Source organism: Heteronotia binoei, chromosome 8 (assembly GCF_032191835.1).
Source record: "Heteronotia binoei isolate CCM8104 ecotype False Entrance Well chromosome 8, APGP_CSIRO_Hbin_v1, whole genome shotgun sequence".
Classification (NCBI taxonomy): Eukaryota; Metazoa; Chordata; class Lepidosauria; order Squamata; family Gekkonidae; genus Heteronotia; species Heteronotia binoei.
In genome coordinates, this window is record NC_083230.1 from 91,406,304 (window position 1) to 91,429,593 (window position 23,290).

The following is a 23,290-nucleotide window of genomic DNA, read 5'->3' on the forward strand; positions in this document are numbered from 1 at the left end:
TAAGGCACTTTCTCAACTGTGCTGCATAATGCAGCCTATTTATTTTGTCCTGTTGGCTCTGTTGGCTCTATCTGCGCCACCTTCATCACTTTCGGGGTGTGGATCCCCCAGTGGAGTGGTCTCCCGACTCCCTCCACCGGCTGTTTCTGATAGCCCTGCGCCCCCTCTTTCATTTGATATGTGTCCCGTGCGGGTGCCACCCTCCCGCCAGGAGATGCCGCAAAATGAGCCCCCTTGAGGCTTATGGCGGCAGGGCTCGGGGGAAGCGAGCTAGACTGCTGTTCTTTTCAGGGGTTATAGAGTGTTTCGAGCCCGTCCCTGTGGCATCGGTCCCATCATTGTGGGGCCCAGGGGGCCGGCGCAGCGGCACGCTGAAGCAGCCTGTCGGTCACTTCCAGGTTCCTGTCCTGCATCTCGACCTGTCTTATTAGTGACAGGCTGCTTCGGCGTGCCGCTGCGCCGGCCCCCTGGGCCCCACAACGATGGGACCGATGCCACAGGGACGGGCTCGAAACACTCTATAACCCCTCAAAAGAACAGCAGTCTAGCTCGCTTCCCCCGAGCCCTGCCGCCATAAGCCTCAAGGGGGCTCATTTTGCGGCATCTCCCGGCGGGAGGGTGGCACCCGCATGGGACACATATCAAATGAAAGAGGGGGCGCAGGGCTATCAGAAACAGCCGGCGGAGGGAGTCGGGAGACCACCCCACTGGGGGATCCACACCCCGAAAGTGATGAAGGTGGCGCAGATAGAGCCAACAGAGCAAACAGGACAAAATAAATAGGCTGCATTATGCAGCACAGTTGAGAAAGTGCCTTATCCCATATACTGATGAAGTATATACAGGATTTCAGAACAAAATTGTTTCCGGCAGTGATATTTGGGGGATTTTTGGGGATGTCACAGGAAGTGCTGTGAAGTCACTTCCTGTTTCCGGCAGTGGCATTTGGGGGAAATGATGTCATTTGGGGGAAATGATGTCACAGGAAGTGATGTCACTTCCCATTTCCAGCGGGTGACGCGGGGGAAATGATGTCACAGGAAGTGATGTCACTTCCTGTTTCCTGTGGTGGCATGCCGTCACCGGAAGTGACGTCACTTCCTGTTTCCGGCGGCACACGCGCTTCGCGCGCGCGCACCCCTACCTTCCCCCCCCCCCCCAACGTGTCCCTGGCTGGCATTCAGACATTATGGTCACCCTATGTGAGACTGGCCAAGGGTGACATGAGTGACAGGCAGCAGAAGAGGGGCCCTGGGGGCAAGGTAAAGGAGAAGACTAGAGGGCTGGAGGGGAGGGGGAGGACCCAGTTTCCCCACCACCACCACCTGTGCGTAGGGCCACTTCACAGCCACCTTCCAGCACTCCGACCTCTGGCCGGAGTGTGATGAAGAAGGCCCGCCTTGGGCCCTTCATCGAGGATGCTGCTGGGGCGCCCCCAGCAGAGGTGCCATTAGGTGCTGGCACTGAGCAGGGGTTTGCTGCTTGGGCAGTCTCTCCTCCAGCTGATGTTGCTCGGCCTCAGCAGCCGGAGGAGGGGCAGCAAGAGCAGCCCTCCTTGGAGATGAGCTTTGGGGACAGTTTTCTGTCCAAACAATCACCCCAAGGAGGGTGCAGAGTGTCATACAGGAGCTGGAAGAAAAGCTGGTTGAGGAGGACCAGCCCCCTTCTTCGGTTTGTTCGGGCACCAGCAGTCCTTCAGGGGATGGCCAGAAGGGGAGGCCGCATGGGGTGAAGGGGGAAGAAATGGAGACACACGAGGTGCCTCCATCTCTGCCCACTTCCCCCCGGTGGCCAGCCCCTCCTGCCACCCCGAGACACGATGTGTCTGCCCCGAGCACCTCACAGGAGGTGGCTCTGGACACCCAAGCTGCCAGTCAGCTTGGGCATCCATACACCTCCGAAGTCTGGAAGCATTTCTGACTTATGGAGAATCCACGCTATGCGCAGTGCCAGCTATGCAGGGTCCGGATCAGTCGTGGGCTGGACCCTGCCCACCTGACTCCGGGGGGGGGGGTGCAGAACCACCTGCAGAAGCACCACCAGGTGGTGTTTCTTAAGGGGGAGAAGCAGGCTGGTGCTGGGGTGCCCAAGCGGCCAACGCCACCCAGCCATAAGGTCCGTCCCATTGCGACTACCTCCAGAGCTCTCCAGGAGAGTTCCGTGACAGGGCAGGGACGCCAGCCATCTCTGCCTGAGATGTTTGGTGGGGGTGGCACCTGTGTGCCAAGAGGGGAAATCAGGTACAGCAGGAGGGTTATCGCCTGGAACCTTTCCAGGTCAGCTGCCCATGGGCTTCCATTTTCAGTGGTCGAGAATCCTGGGGTGCTAGGGTTGCTCAAGTACCTGGCGCCCTGGTACAAAGTTCCTGCTAGAACCACCAATAGCAGGACTATTGTGCCATCTGTTTTCAGGGTGACCAGATCTGTGGTGAAGGAGCATTTGTCCCGTGCTGTCGGGGGGACTGTTCATTTCACCTCAGATATCTGGAGCTCCCAACATGCGTTTGAGGGGTATCTCTCCCTGACTGCGCATTGGTGGCAATCCAGTGAGCTGCAGGGTGGGGGTGGCAGTAGTGGCAGGTAGGGTCAGGGCTGCCAGGCTGGCTATTGCTGGGCCTTGCTGCACGCCAAAGCAGTAGACGCGCTGCACATGGCGGACACTCTCGGAGCCATCCTCTCGCAGCAGTTAGAGGGCTGGGTAGGCAGCAGGGACGCCATGGACTTCGTGGTGACTGACAGTGGCTCCAACATCAAGGTGGCTGTCCAGCGCCTTCTTTGTGTGGCCCACCTTCTCCACCTCGTGATTAAGGACGCATTGGGCCAGACAAAAAACCAGGATCGTCGGTATCTAGCCGCGACCCATGAGTACTGACTTCTGCTCCAGGAGTGTCGGCGCATCACAGGTCACTTCTCTACATACTCGTATCTGCTGCATGAGAAACAGACACTGATAGGTGTGCCAGGGCACCACCTGATAGGTGACGTCAGCACACGCTGGAACGCCACCTGTGCCATGCTGGAGCGCATGGTGGAGCAGAGAGCAGCCCTGGATGCCTTTGTCTCTGAGACGAGGGTCTTTCGGGATGAGAACCGTCTCACCCACAAGGATTGGGTGGTCATTTCTCAAGACTGTGGAGGTTCTTGGGCCTTTCAAGACCCACACAGAAATGCTCTCGTCTGACAAGGCGAGCATCGCACTGGTCGTCCCCATGGTCCACATGGCCCATGAGGACCTGGCCTAATTGCTAGTGCCAGCTCAAGGCCATGCAGATGTTCTTCCAGTGGTGCTTGCCCTGGTTGTTAGGCTGCAGAAAGGGCTTGAGGCCCACTTTCAGACTTTCACCCAGGATAAAGTCTAGATGATGGCGACCATGTTAGACCCGCACCTTAAGGGCACGATCGCTGAGTGGGCCAACTAGCTCAATCACTGGCAAGACGAGCTCTTCCAGAAAGTCGAGTGCTGCAGAGTCAGGGCGGACCCAGTGCCGGTAGCTGAGGAGGAGGGGGATGGAAGCAGCTCATCTGCCACTTCCACTGCTGTTCATCCCCAACCTCCCCGGCTAGGCAGTGTTTCCCACCAGACTCACACCAAGAAGAGTGCCAAGATGACATTCATCGGGTGGCTTGTTGGCCCCTCTGGGAGCGGTAGGCCCCTGAGAGCAGAGACGGGTGCTGCGATGGTGAGGGACTATCTTTCGGAGTCCAACAAGTTGCAAGCAATGTCTCCTTTGGACTACTGGGTCATGAAGGAGGGGGTCTGGACAGCCCTCTCCTCCATGGCCAAGGCATTCCTCTCATGCCCACCAATGAGCATGCAGAGCGAGCACGTCTTTTCATGTATGGGTGACATTGTCTGCCCACATTACAATCACCTGCAACCCTGGACAGTTGAGCAGTTGGTCTTCCTGAAGGTCAACTTGCCTCTGTTCGGCTCCCCAAACATAGACTTTGAGAGTGAATTAAGTGAGCACCTACTTGTGCCTGCATCCTCTCTTGGCCAGCGCTTGGAAGGTGGTTGTAAAATGCTCTCCCACTAAACATAGACCAAAGACAGCCCAAAAACTCACTCACAAATTGATTGGCAGTGCACCCCCCCCCCCACCCCTCATCCATCCTCAAACCAAAAGTGAATGCTGGTTAAATATCTGCAAAGCAATCCAAATTTCCCCAGTCCCCATCCACACATGCCTAATAATAGTGAAAGGGCCACTGAAGCCCCCAACTGTAACCGACAGCACCTACAGGCCCAGCCAGGATAACTCAGGTTTTTTTTTCAGGGGCAGGAGGAAGAAAGAGGGAGATGCCAGTGATGATGACAGACAGCCAGCAGCCATACCAATGCTGAGGTCCCTCTAATGGGACAGTGATAGCTGGTGTGTTGCTGCTGAACTGAGAGAGAAGGAATGGTTCCCTTCCTCTCACACAATCTGAGGCCCTCCCAGTGATCTTCCTCATTTGGGGTGCAACTCTGGCTTGCCTCCTCATGGTACACCCTGGGTAATGCAAAAGACCAGCCAACCATCCATCACTCAAGGTAAGTCTAAATGCGTCTTGCTTTGTGTCAGATACAGAATGATGTGGAGCTAGGTGTGGTCCACCACTTCTCTTGTTTGAGAATTGTGTTGTTTGGGACAGGGCTGGAAAATTGGCATCTGTAGATTGTGTGTTCTGTGGCAGGGAAGCTGGCATCTGGGTGAGAGACCAGAACCAGCATACTTGTTGTGCTTGGCCAGCTCTCCCCGTGTTGTTTGGGGCAGGGCTGGAGAGCTGGCATCTGGGCTTGCTGCAGCCAGGTCTGCAGAGCAGACCTTGAGCAGATTGTGTTTTGTGTGGCAGTGATGTTGGCAACTGGGTTTATATTGGTTCCAGGCCAGCAGGGTTCATAGAGTAGATAGATGGATGTAGTGCATTTGGGTTCTATAGAGATTCTCTGGTGTGAAGTTAGGTTTGGCTTTGGGTGCCCCAGGAATTAGACCCCCTGGGCCAATTTTTTTTGGCCTTGTGGGTTTTGTGTAGGACAGTGCCCTGAAGCTGCACAGCAGTTTGGGGGGCTCTCCTCAAAAACCCCTGCTCCCCAGAGCCACTTTTCCCACGACAATTACAGTGGGGGAAGTGGCTCTAATTAGTTTTTTCTAACCATTGGGAACAGTGTTCCTTTTGGGGTGTCCACAGATGGGTGCAGTCTTTTGGGGCCAGGGGGGTTGCATGCAGGGGAGTCCCCTGAAGCTGCCCTGCAGTTTTGAGGCCTCTCCCTCAAACCCCCCTCTGGCTAGAGCCACTTTCCCCACAGCAATTATAGTGGAGAAAGTGGCTAATTGGGCTTTCCCCAGCACTGGTGGCAATGGGCCTTTTGGAGATCCCATAGACAGGGACCCCCTAGCCCAATCTTTTTGGAACTTGGGGGTTTTGTAGGGGAGAGTCCCCTGCAGTTTTGGGGGCTCTCCCTCAAACCCCCTGTCCCCTCTGATTATGCCCTATGTTGTGATTGATTTCAATGGCCCATAGGGTATAATGGTGGAATAGGGGCACCCTCTTTGGGTGCCCCTGGAACGGGAACCCCTGGCCCAATCTTTTTGGGATGTGGTTCATAGGGGAGAGTCCCCTGCAGGTCCGCTACAAATTTGGGGGCTCTCACTCAAACCCCCTTTCCTCCAGGCAGCTTCCAATATACCCTATTTTGCCATTGATTTCAGTGGCCCTTAGGGTATAATGAGGCCGTATATTCGGAAATAGCCATATATCTCCAGTATATATGGCTATTCCGAGTACCAGTATTCAGAAATATACGGTATTCCAAATATTTTGGTGCCGTATATTTCCGAATCCAATTATTTCCGAATTTTTTTTTGCACACCCCTATTGGCTACACCAGGGTGGTGTGGTGGCCTAATATGCAAAGGAGCTCCTGCTAGAATTCCACTGCTGGGTGTAAATCCACTTAGGACTGCACTGCAAAGTCTTGTTCTTTCCAACTTATTTGAGTGTTGAGTCAATGCACACCAGAACCCAATAACATTTCTTTTCTTTGATATATGTCAAGTTATTTAGGACCATGAGGCAAATACCTTCTATCAGAACTGTTCACTTGTAAATAGTTAATTTTTAGTTCCATGTTATCAGAAATTACTGAAACATGTGCTTTGGACAGTTGTTTGTATCCATAGTGCTTTTATTTTTATGCATGACAGAAAGCACTATGGATATAAAAAGTTGTGCATTTAAAATAGTAAAAATTCATCTAAAAGCAATAAAATCATCACAACAACTTTATTTAGGAATGAGTGTCATGGAATTCATTGAGAGGAGTAAACCTGGATTATGTTGGATTACAAATCTTTATTCACACACACACACACACAATGAACCAAGTGTTTGAGACACAGTGCTGTAATCTTGGAGTGTGATTTTTTCAGTTTAGGATCTGTTCTGCGCTGATTTTAAGATTATAGAAATGTGAAAATGTTGAGAATTGAAAAGATCATAATAACAATTTGCAATGCAATCCTAAATTACATCCTTCTAAGAATGGTGTAACTCTGTTGAATAGCTACCAATAAATATGCCAGCATGAAAACCAGCATGGTGCAGTTGTGTCTGAATAGGTTCTGGGAGACTGGATCAATCCCTACTCTGTGGGGGAAAGTGCATGTGTGTGAAAGAACTTGCCCCCCTCCCTTCCTTCTGGATAGGGTAGCATTCAACCACTCAAGCTGTGTCCTTCCTTTTTCTACCTTTGGCTCGAGGCACAGACAGGGCTAAGTACATCTGGGTGTTTGCCTCACATACCCCCTCCCCCCTGGCCAGCTAAACGTCTATAACCCAGTCAGGAATTGTACGGAATGAACCATCAGACACATAGGTGAGATTTTTGACCACAGCATGAGATCTTCAAAAAGGAAACAATCTTTATTCACTAAAATAGATTCTAATTCTTTGGAGCATAAGGCACTGGAAAAGTTTGTCAAAACACTACAGGGTATTACAGGCTAAGAAAATAGATAAAACTTATGTGGCTAACGAATGCACTGCTGTTACCTTGGCATTCCCTTCCTTCGATGGACACAAGCCCCATAGAAACAACACAAAGGATGGTCAAGACATATTTAACTCCATTTGCTCTCTTTCTTCCCTGGAGCTTTGCTTGTGCACTGTTGATAGGGTGGTCAGACCTCTGAACCCTTCCTGATCAAACTGGGCAGGATTCACATTAACCTATCATGAAATTTGGAGTAGGGCCCATATGTACCATTCTGCACCCCCTTTCTCCAATCCAATCAAGGTGCAGGTCCCAAACTTTTTATGACTCCATTCACTATATCCAAATAGCCATTTGTCTTGCTTCTTCCTGGCAGGTAGGCATATGGCCATACACATTTGCCTATTTGTCTTCATTAACTATAGAGGCTCAAGTCACGAATATTGCTAGGTTGGTGTTTCTATACCAGGCTTGACAATTAGCCCCTTTCTTGTCATGCCCTGACCTAGCTACAGTAATCCATGCAATGGTCACCTCCAGGCTAGACCACTGTAACTTGCTCTATGTTGGCCTGCCCTTGAGACTGACCCAGAAACTCCAATTGATCCAGAATGCAGTGGCACGAGTCCTGATCAGAAAGCCACAGAAGGCACATATACAACCTGTGCTGTGCCAGCTACACTGGCTTCCAATGGAGTACTGAGTCACATTAAAGGTTTTGGTATTGACCTTTAAGCACTTATATCTTCAGGACCATCTCTTCTGGTATGTTTCCAGGAGAGCGTTGTGCTTTCTTGAGAACAACTTACTGGTGATCTCCAGCTCTAAAGATGTCTAACTGTGTTTGACCAGGGCTTTCTTAATCCTGACTCCAACCTGGTGAAACTCTCTGCCCAAATACAACTAGGGTCCTGTGGGACTTAATGCAATTCTGCAGGGCTGTAAGGCAGAGATGTTCAACCAGGCTTTCGGTTGAAGACAGCAATGCTTTTTATCATGGCTAGCACCCTCCTTTTTCTATTTTCCTCCTCCTTACCCTGCCCTTGAGGTGAAGACACAGTCCAGAATCAGCACGAAATTATACAGTGAAGCCATCTGGAATCTTTTACTGTATGTATTTCAATTCTGGTTTTAGTGTGCTTTTTACTTACTTTGTATATTGGCCAGCGCCCTGTGTATAAAGGGGCTAGACGATTCACAAATCCAATTAATAATACTAATATTAATAATGGAAACTTACCTCTGCTCAGCTGGCAATTTGAAACATTTTCAGCACCTTTCCCAGAGAAAGAATGTTTCTCCAAGATCAGGGCCTTCCTGAGGATTAATCAAGGGATCCTGCATCTCTCTATCACAACAGCATTGGGCTAGTCTCTTTGTCAGCCTGTCCTAACTCATAGGGGTTGTTGCTGTTGTGAGGATAAAATGGAGGAGATGACAATATTATAAGCTGCTTTGGATCCCCATTGCAGAGAAAAGTGAAGTATAAATATCTAAATATAATAAATAATCCTTGCAGCTGGATACCCGGCAAACTCCTCCTAGATGTCCCCCCATGAGAACATCTATACAACTTTGATTCAAACCTAGTTTTTATGTGGTGGATATTAGATCACATTTTTGGTTAGATCATCTTCTTTCTGCAGACTTGAATCCTGAGGATTACAGAGATAAACTTAAATATCACTCGAGACAAAGTTCTCATACAAAACAAGCACACTACTGTGAAGTCCATTATTCCTGCCCAGTGCTATCTGCATTTTAAGCAGCTGAAAAGAAAAAGGCTTTTGTACTGGGGGGGGGGGGGGGTGCATTATTCAAGGGTCAGTCACAAATCACAAAAATAGTTTTTGAGAAGATATGTCATAAATCAGCTGTATAAGCTGCATGTTTCCAGTCAGCTTCTTCTATTCCTAGTCTTGTTCACATTCCTAGTAAATCCAGAACTATTCATTACAGCGCTTAACAGTGAACAGAGGAATAACTCTCCAAAGCAGTCTGCATCACTTTACAGGATATATAGATTTTTCAAGAGAAAGCCACTGAAGCTGTTGAAGAGGCCTGGAGAACTCTCTGTTTTGGGCTGTTATGTATGTGGACTCAAGGGAAGACTTTGGTGTTTCTGCCTAGCTCATTGGAGCCATACGGTCTGAGCTTGGGGACTTGGAAACAAAGGGCTGTAGAATTCAAAACCCCTCAGCCCAGGACCAATCACAAGCCCCCGTCAGTTTGAATGACCCAATAACGTGCTTGCACGGGAACCAGAGATGTACATAAGTTTGGCCCGTAGGCCCCAACACCAGTCTTGTATTGTAACCTTTCACTATGTGATTCCTATTAAAGAGCTTGTTATCACTACTCCGAGACTCTGCCATGCTTAGAACCCACTATATTATAGTGGCGACGAAGGTGGGATCTGGATGAGTGAGGCCCAGGGCACCCCAGCACCGCCAAGCACACCAAGCTCCAGCACCGCCGCTCAACGGGCACCACCGCCCTGCCCAATCATGGCCACCGTATTCGGATCGCAAAACTCCATTCCGGAGTTCAACGTGGCACAGCCCAAGGCCTGGGAAGCCTGGGTCAAAAGACTCAAGTACCACCTCGTGGCAAAGCGAATCAAGGAGGATGAACACGAAATCAAGAAGGTCATCCTGCTGAGCAACTGCGGCATTGCCCCGCTACAGCTAGCGGAGGGCCTGGTCATGCCAGAAACGCTCTAGGTGTCTTCCTTCGACAAGATCATCAAGGCGCTGACCAGCCATTTCGTCCCAAAGCCTCCTCTCCTCACCCAGAAGCTACAGTTCCTCGATTTTTACAATTTTTATTGATTTTAACTACAGAAAGAAGAAACGCAAGCATAGATACATTAAAGAGGGGAAGGGGTGGTTACAAGTTGGGAAAAACAGAAACAAAGAAAAATACAAATATGTCAGTTACAATTCTATCTCCAAATGAAATACCCAATTCTTTCTACATGCAAGTATGAGGTTCTCCCCATATATTTTACCATCTTTATCTTACATTATAAATTTTTTTACTAAACTATTGCTTCAAATACAAGTCTAAACAATTCTTCTTCAGCATGTATAAATATAAAAGAGTCAAAACAGTCTCAACACAGAGCTAGCTGGCTGGCTGGTTGACTGGCTGGCTAAGTTTAACCATATTGAAAGCACAGAATAACTTGTTAGTTTAACCATATCATCATTAAAATAAGCATATAAAACAGGTATCTTTATTCCTAACAAGCTAAAAATAAAACATAATAGTTTATCTGTCTCAATATAAACAGTTTCTCCAAACATACACGCTAAGAACACATCTACCAAATTACAAGATAATTGTGCTGTCTGCCTTCTTAACAATTGGCCCAAATTAACTATTTATTTATATAACATTTTTGCAAAACTTTTCCATCCTTAAGATCTCACTTACCCTTTTAAAATCGCCTATAAGTTCTTATTAAGAATTCCATATATAATTACCCACAGAGGGAACAACAGTTCAAAAACCCTTCTTCCTAAAAGATTTCCACATCCTAATTTTTTGCTGCTCAACTCAACCATATTGCAAATACAGAATAACTTGTTAGTTTAACAATATCATCATTAAAATAAGAATAAGAAACAAATATCTTTATCTATTAAGAACAAGTTTACCAAATTATAAGAACATTATGTGTCTGCCTTCTTAAAAGTTAATCCAAGTTAACTATTTATTTACATAACATTCTTTTCAAAACTTTTCAGTCCTTTAGCTCTTATATCCATATTACTCTAGTTGAAGCAACTTAATATAGCACAAAAATCTCAGCCTTTTAAAATCGCATGTCAGTTCTTATCGAGAGTTCCATGTCCAACTATCCACAGAGAGAGAGACAATTCAAAAATCCTTCTTCCTCAAAAATTTCCACATCTTGATTTTTTGGCTGAGATGCACCTTCTCTCTCCTTAATACAGCCATCCCTCTTGGTAAAAGTAGGAAGAATTCCACACCATTTGTTCCGCTCGACAAAACTTCAATCAGTCTCGATTTCTGGTCTTTCTTTTTAGCTATGCCATAGGGATCCATTTGGTTTTCTTTTGTTCATTTCCCAGCGGATCACTCTCCCTTTCCAATTCCACAGACATCTTTTAACATTCTGCTCTCTTTAACATTCTGCTCATGTAGATTTGAGATTTCGCTAGCTTTCAGCATAAAAGCTCCCATTTGTTTTTTAATCAACTGTGTTAATGAACCAAGATCCTGCTTCAGAGAAATTATGCTACATAATATGTCTTTTTTATAAAACATTTCGCTTGGCAATGCCATTTTTTTCTGTCAACAAACTCAGTCTATTAATCCAAGTTGAAAAGTAGCTCAGAGAACCAGTTAGTCCGCCTTTTCAAATCTCCTCCAGCTGTGATTTTAAATGTTACCATTTCAGTTGTAATCAGACGACAAAGGGAGATCTCTCTAGAATCTATCTCATTTTTGTTCAGACCATATTGCAGCCAAATAATAGTCTCTTTAACACATATCCAATTATAATTCAGGTCGATTTATGTATCTATATTCAATCTAATTCAGATTGTTGCCGATGCTTAAAGTTGTTCTTAAACTTTTCGAAGCCTCATTCACAGGGAAAGTGTAGATAAAATCAACCTCTTTCCCTTCCTTTTAACCGGCACTTGTTATGTAAAACGACCCATTAGCCAGTGGTATTGAAAGCACACTTACTTACCTAGTAGAATTGCCATGCTTGAGGTAGGAAAGCAATACACCAGAAGCTTATGAAGAGGGGGGGAAAGCAAGCTGTCGGGCGTTCACCTTTTGCTGCTGTGATAGCTATCATGGCGTTGGAGCTTTGGGGCATACAAGAAGGACAGGAACAGCCATCGCTGTGCCCCTGGCTTCCTGCAAAAGTCCCATGCCGAAACAAAACCCCTCCAGGGTCTCCTTGGGGGTGCTACATCTATGGCACCCCTCCAGCCCCTTGATTCAGAAGGGCCACAGGAGAGACGATCTGCAGACCCCTGCTGAGTTCAAGGTGACATAGCCCAGAAGTCTGGAAGCTACAGTTCCTCAACAACTTCCAGGAGCCGAACGAGACCATAGTGACCTTCCTAGCCCGCCTGCAAGACTTGTGCAGGAAGGCAGAGTACGGCGCACAATTGGAGGAGAACCTGCTCATGAAGTTCACTCATGGCCTCAAGGACGGGAAGGCACGTTGGAAAATTGTGACAGAATCAAAGCTGACCTTGGAGAAGGCTCTACAATTAGCCACCGCCACCGAGGATGTGCACAAAGAAAAGGCCCGCCGCACTGGGACCAGCGACCACCAGCTGCAACCGGCCGTAGAATCAGACAACTCAGACGAAGACAACGCCCTCAAGCAGCATTAGGCGACCCAACAAAAGCCTAGGCCGCGAGCAATAGAATTGACTACCCCCAAGACCTGCGCCAGCTATGGGGAGCCACACGAGCGGTGCACATGCAAGTTCAGGAACATGACCTGCCATACATGCGGAAAGGCCGGGCACATAGCTCGGGTGTGCCGGTCAGCAGCGCTGCACCAAGGAAAACTTCCTCGCCAACAGAATGGTTGCCGCCACGAGGTCGCACTAGTGGATGACATCCAGGCACTCACCACTTCGAGGACCCAGATATGCCAGTTGCCCATTCCCTCCCCGGATAAATACGATGTGACTGTGTTCATGGAAAGCATGCCCTGCAAAATGGAGGTAGACTCCGGGGCAGGCCAGACAGTCATTTGGGGGGAGGGGAAGCTCAATTAAAACCAACCTCATTCCTTGTCTGGGACTTTCAAAAGCAGGAGGTTGCAGTCCGGGGAGTGGGCCTGTTCCATGTTAGGTATGGCAAGTTCAAGGGCGAGCTCCCCCTCATTGTGGTGGAGGGCGATCTGTGCAGCCTCCTAAGTCGGTCCTGGTTCCAGGCACTGGGCATCCAAGTGATGGGGGTTCCATTACACCCCCGTTCAAAGGGACTTTCAAAGGGTGTGCGAAGAGTTCCCCACGGTTTTCGATGGAACTCTGGGGACATACACCGAGGCCCCCTTAGCCTTACAACTAGACCCCAACAGGCAGCCCATACAGCTGAAGGCCAGGCAGGTGCCACTAGCTCTCAGGCCCAAGATCGAAGAGGAGCTTGGCGTGGCCCAAGGGGTTCTGGAACCAGTCGCTAATGCAAAGTGGGAGACTCCCATAGTAACCCCGATCAAACCCAATGACAGCATACGCATCTGCGCTGACTATAAATGCATGATAAATAAGGTGTTGCAGGGCCATGCATACCCCGTTCCAGTGGTGAGTCCTAGCGGGAGCAAAAATATTTGGGAAACTGGATTTGACACAAGCATATCAACAGCTCCCTGTGGATGCAACCACAGCAGAAGCGCAAACTATCGTAACGCACCGGGGGGCCTTCAAAGTTAGACGCTTGCAGTTCAGGGTCAGCGCGCTCTGGGACTGTTTCAAAACTTAATGGATTCCCTTCTTAAAGGCATCCCTGGGGTATAGCCATTCTTTGACTATGTGCTGATTGTGGCAGCCACCAAAGACAAATTTGGTGACCCCCTCCAAATGGTGTTACAGCATTTGGAGGGGGCAAGGCTAAAGGTAAAATGGGAAAAATGTGTATTGGGGATGCCCACCATAGATATTCTGGGGTATATGGTGGACGCGAGCGGCATTCATCCGGCCCAGGACAAAATAAAGGCCATTTGTGATGCACCAGCTCCCACCAACAAGGCAGAGTTACAATCATTCTTGGGAATTCTCAATTTCTACCATGCCTTCCTTCCTCACAAGGCAGCAGTAGCAGAGCCCTTACACAGACTGCTGGACAAAAGAGCATTGTAGGTTTGGGGTCGTCGGCAAGTCGCCGTTTTCCAGGCGGTAAAAGACATTTTGACTTCTAATAGCTTGCTGGTGCACTTTGACGAGCGGCTACCTGTCGTGCTTGCGTGCAACACATCGCCTTACGGATTTGGCGCCATGTTGGCCTATAGGCTGCCGGATGGGCGTGAGGTCCCAGTAGCCTATTATTCAAGGACCTTACAAAAACCAGAGCGAAACTATGCTCAAATAGACAAAGAGGGCCTGGCGATCATGGCAGGGGTAAAAAAATTCCATGATTACCTGTATGGCCAGCCCTTCACTATCTTGACGAACCACAAGCCCCTGCTGGGCCTGTTCATCCCTGACCGACAGACGCCCCAAATGCTTTCACCGTGGGTGCTGAGGTAGTCCATCTTCCTGGCAGGTTACCTGTACGACCTTAAAAACTACCCTGGGAAAGCGATAGGTCACGCTGATGCTTTGAACTGCCTGCCGCTGCCCTCCATGGACCCAGACCCGGCTTTCCAGATCATGTCACTGGAAGCCCTCCTGGACCGCCCAGTGCATGCGAAGGACATTGTCCTCTGCTCTTCCAAGGACAAAACTCTCTCCCGAGTTCTGAACTGGGTGTGGAGGGGGTGGCCAGAAGGATGGGTGGGCTTGGAATTCTCTGCGTTTGCGTCCCGCCGGGATGAACTATCTGTGCATAAAGGCTGCCTGTTGTGGGGAAGTAGGGTTGTGGTGTCCCCGGTACTGCGGCAGCGAGTCCTAACAGCACTGCACAAAACCTTCCAGGGCAGGGGTCCTTCCAGGGGCATATATTCTTCCTTATTGTGGACTCCTACTCCAAATGGCTAGAGGTAGTGCCAGTGGCCTCCACCTCTTCTAGGGTGGTGTTAGGGGCGCTACGCAGGGTATTCGCCACACATGGCCTCCCTGACACGTTGGTATCTGACAATGGGACAGCCTTCACCTCGGCCGAGTTTCGGGATTTCTGTGGCCGAAATTTAATAAAATACATAAGGTCAGCCCCCTTCCACCCAGCCACAAATGGCCAAGTGGAAAGAATGGTGCGGGCTACGAAGGAAACGCTCCACCAAATCATATACGAGGAGTGGGCAGCACGCCTCGCTGAGTGCCTTAGCGCAACCAGTGGCGTAGCTAGGGCTTTTGGGGCCCGGGGCCCAAGATTTATGTGGGCCCCCCTATGTGTGTGCACGCCTCCAGAAACAGGATATGATGTCACTTCCGGTGATGTCACTTCCACAAGATGGCCACCACTTGCGAGGGATCCCTGCTGGAAACAGGAAGTGATGTAACTTCCCCAAAATGGCCACCACTTGTGGGGGGGGAACAGGAAGTGGTGTCACTTTGGGGGCGGCACCCCCCCCCCCCCAAGATGGCATACAGTGTCTCATTTACACATATTGTGTGGCTCTCAAAGCCCCCACTGACCTATTGGCTGGCTTGGAGAAGGCATTTGTCTCTTTAAATCACATCTCCAAGCCAAGCCAGCAGGCAGCTTGGACTTAGGAGAATTCATCCAAAGTGAAAGTTGCTTTCTTTCCACTTCTCCCTCCCTCTCTCCATCGATTTGCCTTCCTTCCTTCCTTCCTTCCTTCCCATTGCTGAAGAGCTACAGAGCATGACATGTGAGAGCCTTGGTCAATGTCTTAAACTCCTTCAAGAACTAATTCTGGTGGTAACAGCCTTCTGTAGTCAGTTAATGCAGGCATTCTGCAACAAGCTTTTAAGAGCCAGTGTAGTGTAGGGATTAGAGTTTCAGACTAGGTTTAGGAAGGAAAAGGAAAGGTCCCCTGTGCAAGCACCAGTCGTTTCCGACTCTGGGGTGACGTTGCTTTCACAACGTTTTCACGGCAGACTTTTTTTACGGGGTGGTTTGCCATTGCAAAGGTTTAGGAAGACTCTGATTCAAATCCTTCCTCTGCCATCAAGGTCACTATGTAACCTTGGGCCAAATATACTCGCTCAGTCTAGCCTCCTTCAGAGGGTTGCTGAGAGGCTGCATTCCAAAGAAGACCAATGCAATCTGTCCTGAGCTCCTTGGAGGAAAACAAGATAACACAGTAGGTAGATCGTGTGATGGCCTTGGCTTCTTTTTCTGTCAGCATCTCATTTAGAGCCTTTCCATCCTTAAACTATCAAGGGTGTTCCAAGTCGGAGGGAATTCCAAACGGGAGGAGCCACTACTAAGACAACCCTGTCTCTAGTTGGCCACCCACTTCACCTCTGCAGGTGAGGATAGAGCAGGGTTTGGGCAGAGGATCTTAATTAGCAGACTGGACAGTGCAAGATAAACCTTGACCACATAGAAAATCAGAAAGGGAAGCTCTGTGGCAGCATTCAAACCCTGCTCCTTTCTCATGCATATTGCCCTTAGGATAGGCTCTCAAAACTTTGACTTTCCAGCCTAATTGTTTAAAGGGAGGGGACATGATTCATTTAGACATTTAGAGTGTCTTAGAGCTGTAGAAAAGCTGCCTGTTCTTTATTATTATTTTCAACCTTTGTTTGTATCTTGCCTTTCTCCCCAGTGGGGACCTGAAGGGGCTTATATTATTCTCCTTCCCTCCAATTTATCCTCACACCCGCTTGCGTGAGAGAGAGGGGGGGGGAAAGGGGGAGGGGGGGAAGGGAAGGGAACAAGGAGCCCCAACGTGCGCCCGCGCGCCCCTCCCCACCACACCCCCTTCCAAGTTCCTCCGCCGTGCGCCGTGTGCACCCCCTCGCTGTCGCCGTCCACTCCCCTCCCCCCGCCGCGGGAGATGCCCGAGAAGGAGGCTGGTGCACACGCGCGCCTTCTGAGGCGAGGGACCGAGGGAGGAGAAAAAGCGACGCGCCTTTCAGCCGCTTGCGTGAGAGAGGGGGGGGGGGAAGGGGGAGGGGGGAAGGGAACGAGGAGCCCCGACGTGCACGCGCGCGCCCCTCTCCGCCACACCCCCTTCCTCCGCGCACGCTCCCCCTCGCTGTCGGGCACCTCCATTCTTTTTCTCCCCTCCTCGCAGCGCAGCAACACCAACACGGCCATTGTTTGGGGGCCCCCCTTGCCAATGCGGGGACCCCCAGACATGGGGCGACCCGCCCTTCCTGCCCCCCCCTCCCTACGCCACTGAGCGCAACATTTTACCCCCAGTACGGTCATCGGCTGCAGCCCAGCAGAGCTTCTCATGGGCCAGGAGCATACAACTCTCCTGGATCGAATGCATCCGGACCACGCACCCGACCTGCAAGAGGTACCAGAGGCGGTCCAGGCCCCACGGGGGTTCGACACAGGGAACTTAGTGTATGCCAAAAACTTCAGGGGGAAGCCAGCATGGATACCAGCGTGAGTATCCAGAGTACTAGGGGCCATCATGTACAAAGTCACCTCAGAAGGGGGATTCACAATTAGGCGACACATTGATCAAATACGTGCGTGAGAGGCGCCCAGGGGGAATGATGAGAACGCAACCTCTCGGATCCTGTTCGTGCTGAAACAACTCCTGAGCTGGAGGAAGTAGAAGAGACAGCAGATACACCAATGGAACAAATGGGACCACCATCAGTGCCAGACACTTCGGAGGACCCAGTCCAGCCGGCGGATTCCCCCTCGGCACCAGGGCCTCTGCCAGCAACACCCAAAGCAGAAACCGCAATGCCAGTGCTCAGGCGGTCGATGCGAAAGCACCGCAAGCCCACATACCTAAAACACTATGTCCACTAGGGGCTTGCGAACTAAGGGGGGAGGAATGTTATGTACGTGGACTCAAGGGAAGACTTTGGTGTTTCCGCCTGGCTCATTGGAACCATATGGACTGAGCTTGGGGACTTGGAAACAAAGGGCTGTAGGATTCAAACCCCTGCGGCCCAGGACCAATCACAAGCCCCCGCCGATTTGAATGACCAAATAATGTGCTTGCGCGGGAACCAGAGATGTATATAAGTTCAGCCGTGGGCCCCAACACCAGTCTTGTATTGCAACCTTTTACTATGTGATTCCTATAAAAGAGCTTGTTATCACTACTCTGAGACTCTGCCATGCTTAGAACTATATTATACTGGCCCTAACCAAAAGTGTTGCATGGATATGAACCATTATTTTTCAGCAGATGTTTGTTTCTACAGCCTGCTCAGTTTCCAGCAATTAAATAAAAGAGCTGAACACATTTTGTGGGCTGTTCTCAGCCAAGGCGGGGCGGGGGGGGGCTTCGGTATGCTTGTATCCTCCTCGACATTTCACTGAACCGAGTTCAGGCTGAGAAAAATGAAGTTTCCACCCAGTTCTAGAAGTACTCCGTCTGCCACAAAAGCAAAGAAGCATCTTCTCTCTCCTGGAGGCTATGCCTAAATGCTGCTTCTAGCTCACGTCCTCTTCATAGCCCTTGCCTCCAGCTCTCCTCTGCCTTTCCCTTCCCTCCTCACGTGTTGTCCCCCCCCCCCCCCAGCGCTGCCTTCCTACCCTTTCCTTGCAAGCTCCTTTCCTGCCCCTTCTCCTTCTTTCTCCAGCCTTCCACTCCCCGCATCCCCACTTTGTCTCTTACCTCTACTACCGCCGCTGGAGGCTGTGGAGTTCCCGCAGCCCATTTCCCTGCAGACCGTCCGACTGCCGAGGCTCTATGCAAGAGAAGGCAGGGCTTCCCCCTCCCCTCCCTTTAGAAGCCTCGGGAAAGGATGCAGCAGCCTTGAAGTGCGTCCTTAGAGGCTGTTGGCGGAGGAGGAGGACAGAATAGAGGAGGGGGCGGGGGAGAAAACGTGGAGGGGTCCCCTCCTCCTCCCTCCCTCCCCGTCGCCTTGGCAACCGAGGAGCCAATCAACGACTCACGCATCTTAAACAGCAGCCTCCCGTTGGCTGGCGCTGAAGAGCGCGCGGACTTTCAATAGGGAAAAGAATGGAGGTTGACTCAGAATCTCTTGGCTGAACTTCTCAGGATCTGAGGACTCCAGGCGGCTGGCGCCCCCCTCTTCTCTTTCAATCCATCAAGCAGCATTTTATGAGGACTGAGAAAATGAAACAGAAGTAAATCCAAATGTACTTCCATATAAAAGGCAGGTATGTTTAGGAGTCCTCTTTTGGACAGTTGTCTCTACAGTGTTCCTGTTATGTCGTTTTCCCCTTTTCTCATTTAGTTTTTCAAAAGCAGTGTGTGTATGTGTAAATTTCTTTTAGATATTTGTGAATGTGGTGCAAATATAAAAAAAGAGGGTAGAAAAGTTCTGATGAGAAAGAGGGAAATATTAGGTAAAGATGACACATCAGCTTTATATTATCTTAGGACGAATTGTCTGCCCAAAGCACATTTCTATTGTAATTTCACAATGACTAACAATACATTGCTAAGCAGAGTTAAATCCTTCTAAGCACATTGAAGTCAATGGGTTTAGAAGGATGTAAGTCTGTTTAGGATTGCACAGAAGGTTGTTAATTATTATCTTTGTTAAAATGAGGAGGAACCCTTCTATAAATTAATAAATGAAAATGATGAAAACTTTTCTTAAATGAGTCTACCATGGCCAAACTTTTAAAAGAAAGCTTATGAATCACTCTGATGTATTAAAACTATGCTTACCTTAGACCTGACAGACCAAAATTATATTTCCCTCATATGCCTGTTGACTCAGAATAATTTCCTGTAAATCTATTTAGTTTTTAGAAAATTAGACTTTTTAAAAGGTTTATTTTTATTAAACATATTACTGTTGACCAGCAGAATAACAACAAAAGCAGAGTCTGTAGAAAATAAGTTACAGAAGGTTCCTGCTTATCAAAATCCTCCCTCTACAGTAGCAAGTGTAATTGCAGGAATTATACGGTGCAGAAATATTGCTTTCCTGGCTTAAATGCCACATACATCCACAACATTATTTGTTCAAGATTGTTTATCACTACAGAGTGTTCAGTAGTTACATGCTTTCTCTGCCTTATTTTGAACTGCATCCTTCTCTCGAATTCCCCCCCTCCACTAGCTCTGTACTGCCATCCTAATCCATGTGAATTGTTACCATGTACTCCCTCCTGCATTCTCCGTTCATTCTACACAACTTCTCTTGCCCCTGTGCTCACAGATTCCTCTCCTGAACATCCAGATCACTGAAGGGTTATATTTGATGTAGTAGTTAAGTGCGCAGACTCTAATCTAGGAGAACCAAGTTTGATTCCTCACTCCTCTACATTGACCTGCTGGGTGACCATGGGTCAGTCACAGTTCTTGAAAGAGCTGCTCTCCCAAAAACAGTTCTTGAAAAGAGCTCTCTCAGCCCCAGCTACCTCACAGGGTGACTGTTGTGGGGAGATGAAGGGAAAGGAGATTGTAAGCCACTCTGAGACTTCGAGTGAAGGGTGGAGTATAAATCCAATCTCCTCCTTCTCCTCCTCTTCGTCAAAAGGTCTTGCCAGGGGTCTTTGTTTCTGGTATACTTCAGTTCACCCAAGGTAACTGGCAGAAAACCATTTTCCGACCCGATTACTTCTCATTGGTCCTTTCTGTACATGGACCTCAGACTGGGTTTTCTTTGAGTTCGACTTGCAGCCATTTACCTTGCAGTTCTTTCTGGTTATTTTGTATTTTCTGCACTGTTTGTCCTGCCCCAAATAGTTTGCTTGTCCGAGGTTATAAATTCTACATTGTGAGCTCAAAATCCAGGTTCAACCTGATGGTTCTCGCCTTGTTCTTCAGGCTTATGTGGTGGGGCTGTGAGCCAACTTTTATTGACCTGACAATCTGGAAGTGGTGATTGGTCATTGCGCCCAACCATCTCTACCCTTTCCTGCTAGTGCTCAGTGGAAGAAAAGTCTATCCAAGGGCACCGTCATCAATCTGCCCCACACAGTTTCTGATCTGCAAGAAGCAGTGATTAGTCAATTTTTGCAGGAGATGTGTCCAGGGCAATCTTTATATTGTAGAGCAAATCTTCTGACTCTTTGGGCTGCAAGGAAGTGTGAGAGAAGCCCTGTGTGCATAATCCATGTTTCCTCTTCCCTCTGGCTGGCCCGGGTCACCAATGGCTGGTGGGAGATCATGGTGATGGCAGCATGGGTTCTGCAGGATTGGGTTGCCCACTTCAGAGTGGATAAGTCAACTTTCAGTTACATTGTTGGTGCTTTGAGAGCTAGATTAATGACAGAAAGTTACCACTTTCCTGAGTGACTTCCAGTCAACAAGTGTGTTGGCATTGCACTTTCCTTCATGGCACAAGGAGGTGACATCCTAGAGATCATAGAAACTGACTCATGGGTGGATCCCAGGAGACTCCACTATATGCACTCTGCTGTCTATGGCTTGTTTCTGTCAGTTATTTCCCCTTTGCAAAATGGCTGTAGGATGCAACATGTGGCTCCAGCACCATGCCAGAGAGTGCAAGAGGAAAGGTGGCCTAGTGACTCATGCAGATATGTGACACCGCTCCTGTTCCCCTGGCATCAGGGATTCTTAGAATCGGGAGGTAGTAATTATTTTTATTGTTATTTAGATAGTTTAACAACCTGCCAAATATCGGGCCATGCAGCCACCATTTTGTAGTTGTGCCTAGGGTTGCCAATCTCCAGGTGGCACCTTCAAATCTTCCATTATTACATTTGACCTCCAGGTGACCAAGATCAGTTTCCCTGGAGAAAATGGCTGCTCTGGAGAAGGACTTTATGGCATTAGGCCCTGCTGAGGCCCCTCCCTTCCCCAAGCCCCACCCTCCTCTGACATCACCCCAAAGCTCCAGGAATTTGCCAAACTGGAGTTGGCAATCCTAGCTGTGCCCACCGCCATGTGTCAGAATTCCAGTATTTCCCATAGGCTCAAAAAGGTTGGGGAGTGGGGACCCCTGCAGTAGACAGTGTTCCAATGCTCTTTTCATATGTGGGATTTTAAAAAAAGATATAATTTGATTTTCATTTGACTGTCATCGAAGGGGCTTGCTCCCAGATATACACAACATTTCAGCCTTACTATGCCATGATTAAAAGAATCACAGCCTTCTAGCCTCACTACTTTCAGTAGACTTAAAAGACTGAAGTTCTGCTTTTGTCTGCACTGTTCATTTCTCCTAGGGTTTTTTTTCCTTTTACATCTGAAATGTCTTGGTCTTCATCTTTCCTGGGCATGGGAAGAATGGGGCACTCACCGTGGCCAAAGCTTGGGGGATGTTTGAATCAGTGTCTGTGCTGGCAGCAGATGCCTCCCTGTATGTGATGCTTGAGGCGAGTCACAACGATCAGGAAAGTTCTGTGAGATCATTCACTTTGGAGACAGCAGTTTAAGCTATTTTGTTCCTAGCAGTCTTCAGGAATGGAGCAAACAAGGAATGGACCAAGTGGCCAATATTCTGCTGAGTTAGCATACATTTGTCCCCTTTATTTCTTCATCTCAGAACTTTCTCATGTTGTTAAACATGCAGCAGCCAAAAAGGAAGCACAGTGCCATATGTTTTTGTAGAACAAAATTGGATTCCAGTAGCGCCTTGTCCAATCTTTTTGAAACTTGGCAGGTGTTTTGAGCAGAGGCACTGGACACTATGTTGAAAATTTGGTGCCTCTGCCTCAAACAAAGCCCCCCAGAGCCCCAGATACTCACAGATCAATTCTCCATTATACCCTATGGCAGGGGTGGCCAACGGTAGCTCTCCAGATGCTTTTTGCCTACAACTCCCATCAGCCTCAGCCAGCATGGCCAATGGCTAGGGCTGATGAGAGTTGTAGGCAAAAAACATCTGGAGAGCTACCGTTGGCCACCCCTGCCCTATGGGAATCAGTCTCCATAGAGAATAATAGTGCCCAGCAGACATTTCCTCCCCCCACCCCCACTTTCTAATGACCCTGAAGCAGGGGGAGGTCCTCCAAACCAGGGGATCCCCTGTCCCCAACTGGGGATTGTCAACCCTATCAGAATGTAAGTTTTTGTATGCTTTTAGCACACTTCTTTAGTATGGGATGGAATTAGGACTGCTAATGGTGATGTGCTCACAAAAATTTACATTCTGAATAAAACTTTGTTGGTCTTAAAGGTGCTACTGAACTCCAACTTTGTTTATTACTTCAGACCAAGTATGGATTATAAGAATCAGAGTCAAGAGCTCTAGTAGCTCTCATAATTGTAAATAGTTATCAGAATACCATCTTTCCTGAAAAATTCTTATGTGTATTAGCCAACACAGTAAACTCTCTAATTATGTATGTACATGTGTATATGGGTATGTGGGTGTAAAATTAGCTTTACACACAAGTTTGCGTTATTTATGTATTATTTAATTCATTTGTGCCACATGTATGCATGTATGAGATTTATTATATCCTGCCCTCCCCACCAGAGCAGGTTCAGGGTGGCTTACAGGCCAATAGACAATAATACCCTGCCTTTCTCCCCATGGGGACCCCAAGTGGCTTACATTGTTCTCCCCTCCTCCATTTTATCCACACAATGCTGTGAGGTAGGTTAGGCTGAGAAGAGTGTGACTGGACCAAGGTCACCCAGCAGGCTTCCATGGTA

General features: G+C 48.7%; 1 protein-coding gene across 1 annotated transcript in view; it reads right to left on the bottom strand.

The window, feature by feature from the left end:
- C8H12orf75 (chromosome 8 C12orf75 homolog) overlaps positions 1-18,569 on the bottom strand; it is a 59,233-nt gene extending 40,664 nt beyond the window's left edge. The window contains exon 1 of the mRNA XM_060245578.1: positions 18,359-18,569. Coding sequence (XP_060101561.1) covers positions 18,359-18,401 — 43 coding nt within the window. The 5' untranslated portion in view covers positions 18,402-18,569. The remainder of the gene's footprint in view (positions 1-18,358) is intronic.
- Positions 18,570-23,290: the final 4,721 nt, after the last annotated feature.